This window comes from Scophthalmus maximus, chromosome 5 (genome assembly GCF_022379125.1).
Source record: "Scophthalmus maximus strain ysfricsl-2021 chromosome 5, ASM2237912v1, whole genome shotgun sequence".
In the NCBI taxonomy this organism is placed as follows: Eukaryota; Metazoa; Chordata; class Actinopteri; order Pleuronectiformes; family Scophthalmidae; genus Scophthalmus; species Scophthalmus maximus.
Window position 1 is genome coordinate 6,816,541 of NC_061519.1, and position 8,172 is coordinate 6,824,712.

Sequence of the window (8,172 nt, forward strand, 5' to 3'; positions counted from 1 at the left end):
AGGGGAACGTTAGTCTTTGTCCAGTTCTGTCCTGGTCTGTATCACTGGTGCATTGCTGATTTGTAACTGACCAGCTGATTCAACTCAACTCCAGAATAACAAGCTGCAGGACTCAAGCGTTTTATTGCATCCAGCAAGTCCTCAAAAGGAACCTTTAGACCACTTCAACATGGAGACAGGCACCGGTCGATGGTAATTCAACTAAATGCAGCAGTACCTCAAGTCACATTGTTTTTCTAAATGCATTCTAATGGTTATATTAAAGCTACAGTGTGTAATATTTAGTCACAGAAATTGATTATATTTTCATAACCATATGTGTATAATCACCATGTTTTTTCGTCAACTTTGAATGAGTTAAATATAGTTCCATGAGGTGGACCCGTCTGAGTCTCCATGTTTCTACGTCATGTGGAATACGGTTGTTGCACAAAACAGTCCAGAATACGCCGCGTCAAATTTTCACCCCTGTCGAAAGCCGTAAGTGGAATCAGCGGTGAGCCACCATAAAGTGTTCCCCTGTTGGTTGCGGTTTGCAACTTTACCACCAGATGCAGCCCGTAAAGTACAAAAATTACACACTGGGGCTTTAACATGCACAGCTACGAATGATCACACTAACACTACATCAACAAAACTCACTGACAGCACAGGCTGAAACATGTTTAGGTCTAGAGGTCATTCAGAAACCAGACAAGAGGCTGGTACTCTTATACCAGGATGTACGACATGCATAACCTGTACATGCATGACCTGTACATGTATGACCTGTACATGTATGACCAGTACATGTATGACCTTTACATGTATGACCTGTTCACTGATGACATCCAGGAAATGTGCGCAGTGATTCCTCTGCAAGCAGCTGGAGGTTTCCTTTACCACACATTTTTGTGGATCCTTACAGAAGCACAAGTCTAGCTTTAGTCTAAACAAACTTAATTTGACTTAATGTTTTACATAAAAAGTTGGACTTTTGGGGGAAATATGTGTGCTCATTGTCTTACTCCGAGTCAGGTGAGAAGATCATCATCAGTTTCATCCCTGCCTGTCTACAGTAGAGATGTGCCCAGCATGTTTTTAGCATAGCTTAGCACAAAGCCTGGAGGTGAGGGGAAACTGCTAGCTTTCATCAGTCAACCAATCTTCAAACATTTATCAAAGATTCTTTTAAAATGAAAAGCTCAAAATGTCATTTGCATTTCCAGAAATAATGAGGTCAGTGCAAGTGCTGTGAAAAGTAGCATCTGCAGGGACATGAACTCCTGAGATCCTGGTTATGCTCCACAGACGTTTCACTTGAACTGATTAAAGGTACACAGTACTGACAACGCAATGAGGTCGTTCATTGGTTCACTTGTAAAGATGGTGAACAATCGACGTAACATCCGATGCATTCACTATGATTTATACTCTTTGTAATGCTGCGTCTAACTTTGGTTTGGGTCAGAGTCAGGGTTTGTTCTCTTTGCAGACGAAAGTGAACATCAAGCAACACAAATCTACGGTACAACCAATCACGCTGGCCCAACAACACGGCAGCAACCGTAGCTCACTAAACGGAACTGCATCACTGTTGAGTGATGAAAATGTAAGGAGAGTACAAACAGCTGAGGAACAGGAGTGTGGTGCTGCACCAACATGGCTGCCGGTGAAGACACCATGTCAACATGGCTGCCGGTGAAGACACTGTAAACATGGCTGCCAGTGAAGACACGTGTCAACATGGCTGCCACTGAAGACACCGTGCAACCTGGCTGCCAATGAAGACACTGTAAACATGGCTGCCAGTGAAGACAATTGTCAACATGAAGACACTGTCAACATGGCTGCCAGTGAAGACTCGTGTCAACATGAAGACACTGTCAACATAAAGACACTGTCAACATGGCTGAAATGAAGACACTGTAAACATGGCTGCCAGTGAAGACACTGTGTCAACATGAAGACACTGTCAACATGGCTGCCAGGAGACACTGTCAACATGAAGACACTGTGTTAACATGGCTGCCAGTGAAGACGCTGCTGCTGCTGCTGCTGCTGCTGTTGTTACTGTATCACACATCAAGGATAAAAGACCAGCTGTTTTTGACAATAATCCATGTCTGACCTGCGACTGCTGCTGCTCCTGGCGGACGTCAACACGTCCACCATATGACAAGAATACCCACCACCGGAGGGCTGCAGCCCATCTGGATGAACACCTTCATATGATCCAAGGGATTATGATCTGCAGAACGTGGAGTTGCTCAGATTGTCCACAGTTGGGGATGTAATCCGAGAGGAGTGAGTATCAACATGCTGCTACATGAACTCAATCACTGACATGGTGGGATATAATTCACTGTCATCAGTATTTATCAAGAACTCATGGATTTGAGTTAATAGTTGTGGACAAGTCCCTGTATAATGATACATGAAATATGCAGAAGGTTTTTATTCTGTCTCTGTGCCCATCATTTGAGTTTATCTTATGATTCAGGTCAGAACACGGCTCATTCACTTGGTTAGAATTACAGGAAGATAAAAAAATATTAAAAACATCTGTAACTGACAGTCATCAAGAAAAATTGAACAAAAACTGCAAATACAAATCAGATGAAGGAAATTGTTCACTTGGTATACCATTTTCACATTAGTTGTCCATATTCCAATCAGAACTGACTCTCGCTATATATGAAGTATAATGACACTTTATACACGATTGTACATTGTAAATGTGTTATACACACTCATCTCTTGAGTGTGTATAGGAATCAGCTTTATTGGTCGAGTGTGTGTGAACACACAAACACACTTTTCTCACCGTGAACAAAATAGACTTATGGCAAACATAACAAGGACGACAGAGCTGGAGAAGATGAAAATAAACATTTAGCTACTATGTACAGATATAAATATATATTACAGTATACATATATATTTATGTATGTATCAAAAGGAACTATCCTAACTACTTTTGTCTTCCATGTATATCATAAACCCTTGAATATAAAAAGGAAATCAGCTGAAATCTAGACAGGGTCTAGACAGGCCTGGACCAATAAGGCGGTGGCCGTTGACGTACATCCAGCGACACACTACTTCCTATAAAAAATGTAGAATAACAATGTGAAGAGCAGAGGAAAATTTTACGTTTCAATGCGGTTACCGGCTTAAATCTGGAAATTCAGGCTGACGCCCCTGAGGGGCATCTCAGGGTAAATGGTGTTTTTGAATGAATGCTCATTTAAGCATTAAACTGTGTGAACTAAATGAGCTCTGTTTCCTCTCTGTGTGTGTGTGTGTGTGTGTGTGTGTGTGTGTGTGTGTGTGTGTGTGTGTGTGTGTGTGTGTGTGTGTGTGTGTGTGTGTGTGTGTGTGTGTGTGTGTGTGTGTGTGTGTGTGTGTGTGTGTGTGTGTGTGTGTGTCATAGTGAACTGTTGTGATGTGAATTGCAGCTGCCTCTCTCGCCCTGCAAAATGAACATTGTCATGGTTACAAGAGATGGGATCCCAATGGACGACTCCTCAGTGAAACCGGATCGCACGCCGCGCTCTCATGGGAACTGGTCTCCACAGAGGTACTGTGGGTCTTTGGCTCTCAGACGGTCGGAGAAGGGGGAGGAGGAGGAGGAGCTGCAGGTGGTTTCATCTTATCTGCACACCCACAAACGGTTGTCGTGGCTGTACAAGGATCTGGACACATCTCTGGTTGCGTGCAGGAGGAGAGCAGAAGCAGCAGCAGCTCCGGAGAGAAGGTGAGCGCTGAGCACTTCACTGATCCATCGCAGCTGAAACTCCAGTAAGTCCGTAGGAGAGCAGGGTTCAGCTGTGTTGTTCAGACGCCACATGACTAGATACGAACACTGAATTCAGACTGGAGAACGCCAGCTTTGATCATTGATAGATTCAAAAAGTACTAACACAGAGCTGATGTTTAGGAGAAAGAGATTCTGAACATTCTGGGGTGGGGGGGGCGTTGAAAACACGTCGCTAAAGTTCCCTTTAGAGTGACAAAGACGAGAAGACACCCTACGTGTGTGAGAATGTTGGGAAGTTTCCTAATGGATGCCCCCTCCAAATGTGACGTGGTGACATATAGGTCAGGGTTTCCCATACATTGGACGAGACAGTGGCTGGCCGCCATAGTCTAATTCGTTGCGCCATAGACTCATCTCTAAAGGTGTGTTCACGCCGAATGCAATGCGGATTAATTGCGCGAATATAGATACAAAGTCAATGCAAAGACGCGACTAGACACGTAGCCTATTTGTGTTTTGCAGAGAAGCTCTCAGTCTGTCACCCAGCAGCGCACTTTTCAACAGAAGCTACTTTTCCCCATTTTTTTACTTGTATGTGGGACATTGTCGACAAGAGCATAAAGTCCTTCATAGACCTAGTCCCCTAAATTGCTGTCAAAGTTCACCGGATTGATGGATTTAACTTTAAAATATACAAACATTTTCTTCTGGGGCAGACTCCGCATGAGTCCGCCACTGGCATGTGAGTGTCCAATGTCCATGAGCCTCTACAGTATGTGAATTTCTGGTTATTACATTCCTGGGGAATTCTGACATTATTGTTTTCTACAAAAGCCCGTCGGACTCCAGGGGTCTTGTTTCAGTTTGTGTCCCGCTCCCCCTTTTCTCTCCATGTTACTGCTGTTACATTAATAATGCGTTATAACTGTCCAGGGTCCGAATGTTCCGAAGTGAGGATTTTTGGGACCAAACTAACTGACTCTGCTGTGTGTCGCAGATGCCTCGCACTGCCTCCGTGTCTCTGTCATTAGTCCTGATGTGTGTGTGCTGTGTGGAACAACGTGTGTGTTTCCCCAACGGCTCGGTGGCCTCCTCCTGCGGCAGCCTGATGCCAGCGCACCCGCCCTTCAGCCCCTCCGCTCGCAGCCCACCTTTCACTCTGTCCACCTCCAGCACCACCTACAGGCCTGGTGGGGTCGTTACAGGTACGTGTGTGCTGCAGCGGTCCCACTCATCAGTGATATGATTTATACAAATATATGCTTTTTCATATAAAATTACATGTGTGAAGGGAGCTTGCCCTACAGCTAGCCCGTCTCATCACTTACTGATAGTCAGAGGACGTATTATAAACTTATATGTAGCACCTTTAAATAAATCAGTTCCTTTCAACAAATTACAGAAAAAAGGATTCATTGAAAATTTTAAAGGGGGTTCCACAATCACAAACAATTTTTTATGTTTTATTTTCAGAGGTCTGTGATTTTCAGACATGATGAAGCATCAAGAAGTCATGAAACTGCACAGAAGTGCTCATTATAATCAGTTTAACAACAGTTTTGTGTGATCATATGTCATATTTATCCCAACGTATTATATTTCCTTCTGGAGTGACAACTTATTGTTCATCACTTCTCCTCACCCTCTTACTTCCCCATCTACACTGTCATCTCTCCTCCAATTCTCCTCGGCCCCGCCCTCTGTAACCATTCAGAGGTCAGAGGTCGTGTTTGAAAGAACTCACTTTGACCTAGGCCGTGGTCGAATTGTCAAATTGTGTTAGGAAGTTTCCTAAAGTGACCTGGAAGTATTTGATCAGGAGCCATGATAAGAGCTCTTTGGATTCTCTAAATGCTAAGGAAAGGTGCTTCGATGCTTCCTTTGCTATCTCCTTTAGCATAGGGTACACTGGACCTTCCTATGTGAAAGGAAAGGAGATATAGACGCCCCACAATTCATTGCGGCAGCGATATTTAACGTAAACGAACGTAAATGATTCAATCTGAAATAGAAGTAGAAGAAGATGAGTATGAATATGACCGAGAAGAGACGCACGTCATCATGTAAGTTAGTTACATATGAATCATTTCCATCTGATGTCACACGGTAGTAAAACACACTGAACCATGCTGATGGAGCTGCTGTGTTTTTTTGTAGTTCATATTCGTAAATTTGTAGTTTCACCACGGCAGACGCACGTCAACAACATCCGCCGTTGCGTGATGATGTAGTTTAGTGAGTCGAGTCGGATTCTCTGAGCAGCGCTGTCAGCTTTTCCTAAGTCCTATGAATCCTCATTCACACCTTTCCTTGACCTCATGACCTTTTCCAATGAGGTCAAGGAATGGTAGTGAGGAAGGATGGCCGCAGATGGAACACATTCCACATTTTCTTTCCACCATCACGCCCCTCTCATTGTACCCGTACGACTCTTTCCGACCCCAGTTGCCTGGCTCGTATCAGGATGAACCTCTCCCTGCTCTCACATCCCCACCTCTCTCCTCGCAGTGACGGTGGAGGTGGTGGAGAGTAGCCCCTCAGAGTTCCAGGGTTTCCTGTTACAGGCCAGGAGCACACAGGTAAACGGTACGGAAAAGCGTTCACACACAGCGTCTTTGTTAATTACCGTATATGAATTTTCTTCTCTGTGTGATGACCCCTGTTTTTGCGCTGTCTAGCTCTCCTGTGGCCTGTAGGGAAGTTCACCAACATCAACACCAGCCTGTTTACTGCACTGCACTGTAAAAACATGGAGGTATGTGTGTGTGATGAAATATGACAACACCCTGAGGTCGTGCTCCTACAATGCATTGACATATGAATATATAGTAAACACGTAGGAGTGAGACATTGTTGTCACATCAATTTGCAAAAAGTCAGCAGTTTTTGCACTTCAGTTTAAAATACAAAACATTTATTTTTATTATTCATTTATGATTTAACTTATCCAGTGTGTCAGTTTACATATAGGAGATATATTTGTGTGATATGTGAAAAAGATATGTGTGTGTGTGTGTGTGTGTGTGTGTGTGTGTGTGTGTGTGTGTGTGCAGAACTCGACTGTAAGTCAGGCATCAGGAGCCAAGAGGAAGAAGGTCCAGCTGACCTGGGAGGCTCCTAGCAACTGTAACTACGGAGAGATCTACTTCAGGTAGACAATGTTTTACACACACACACACACACACACACACACACACACACACACACACACACACACACACACACACACACACACACACACACACACACACACACACACACACACACACACACACACACAGTTAATTGGAGGAGAAGCATGTGACAGCCATGGAGTGCACCCCAGTGGCTGTTCCTGGTATTGCAGCTGAGCTGTTGCTGTGTCATATCCATCAAAGTAGACATAGATCAAAATGACTTAGTAACACGTTTACCTCTTATTTCACTCACTGACTTTGTACCTGTCGTCTTCGTCGTCTTCGTCAGTGCCACTCTGGTCCAGGACTACACAACATTCTGGGTTCAGCTCAACAGCAGCTCTCTGAGACTAGACAACAGTGGAAACTCTGCAGCTGGAGTGAGTACTGACTGACTCATTGACTGCCTGAGTCACTGACTGACTGAGTCACTGGCTGACTGACGTGTTCACGTTTCTCTCTCTTCAGGTCGTCTTCTCCTCAGCTCTGCTCTTTGTCAACCTGCTGAGTCTGTCTGCCTACTGCTGACTGACACACACACACAGATGGCTCATCGTGATGTGACGTTTCAGGCTACATAAACAAATATAAATATTTCTAAATAGGATTTATAAGAGTTGTGACAATAATATATAGACAAATGTCTTTATGGGTGAAACATGTTAGTTTGTTGAAAATGTCTTGACAGATTTTGATATATATGAATTAATGAATAGCAGGATAATAAATAAATATGTACTGATGTTATAAATTGATCATATATGCATTAATTTTCTAAATGTCTAAATAGTATAGTGAATTTGTATATCATAGTAGGCCAACTTGTTTCCAGAAAGAATTGTTTGTAATGTTTTTTTGTCTGAAATATAATAGGTGTTTGTTTAATTGTCTTTATTGATGTCAGGAATTTAGGCTTTAATGTTTAGTGTGGAAGAGCTCGGGGATCCGACAAAAATCATAAATCATAAGCTGTGTTCCGATTCGGGGCCACGGTCCTTCAGAGGCTGCGTTTGATGACTACATGGGCAGGCTGTTCCTTCACATGCGTCCTTCCACCATGTTTGAGTCTTTTGTGCAGACAGTATTCACGGTTCTTTTGTTTTTCAGACTGAGCTTCAGCACCTATTTGTTTCCTTGAGGTTTGAAGTGGTCAGGTATGTATACTTGTGATGTCTGTTCTACGTTTGTCGTTCTTCACCGAGAGAGAATAAAATCTAAAAAGTTATCAAAGAAATTCAAAGAGACCAGTCCAGG

At 43.4% G+C, this 8,172-nt stretch overlaps 1 protein-coding gene across 1 annotated transcript; it reads left to right on the forward strand.

Annotated features, from left to right (window-relative positions):
- The first annotated feature begins 3,435 nt into the window (after positions 1-3,435).
- On the forward strand, positions 3,436-8,106 carry si:ch73-14h1.2 (putative ferric-chelate reductase 1). The gene is made up of 7 exons (XM_035635751.2): positions 3,436-3,739; positions 4,740-4,947; positions 6,251-6,328; positions 6,421-6,497; positions 6,796-6,893; positions 7,208-7,298; positions 7,387-8,106. The coding sequence occupies exons 2-7, from the start codon at positions 4,740-4,742 to the stop codon at positions 7,444-7,446; spliced, it is 612 nt and encodes a 203-aa protein (XP_035491644.2). The 5' UTR covers positions 3,436-3,739; the 3' UTR covers positions 7,447-8,106.
- Positions 8,107-8,172: the final 66 nt, after the last annotated feature.

Coding starts and splice junctions, on each gene's coding strand:
- si:ch73-14h1.2 (XM_035635751.2), top strand. CDS start 4,740: ATGCCTCGCACTGCCTCCGTGTCTCTGTCATTAGTCCTGATGTGTGTG. Junction 6,498..6,795: donor TGCACTGTAAAAACATGGAG/GTATGTGTGTGT, acceptor GTGTGTGTGCAG/AACTCGACTGTAAGTCAGGC. Junction 6,894..7,207: donor TACGGAGAGATCTACTTCAG/GTAGACAATGTT, acceptor CGTCTTCGTCAG/TGCCACTCTGGTCCAGGACT.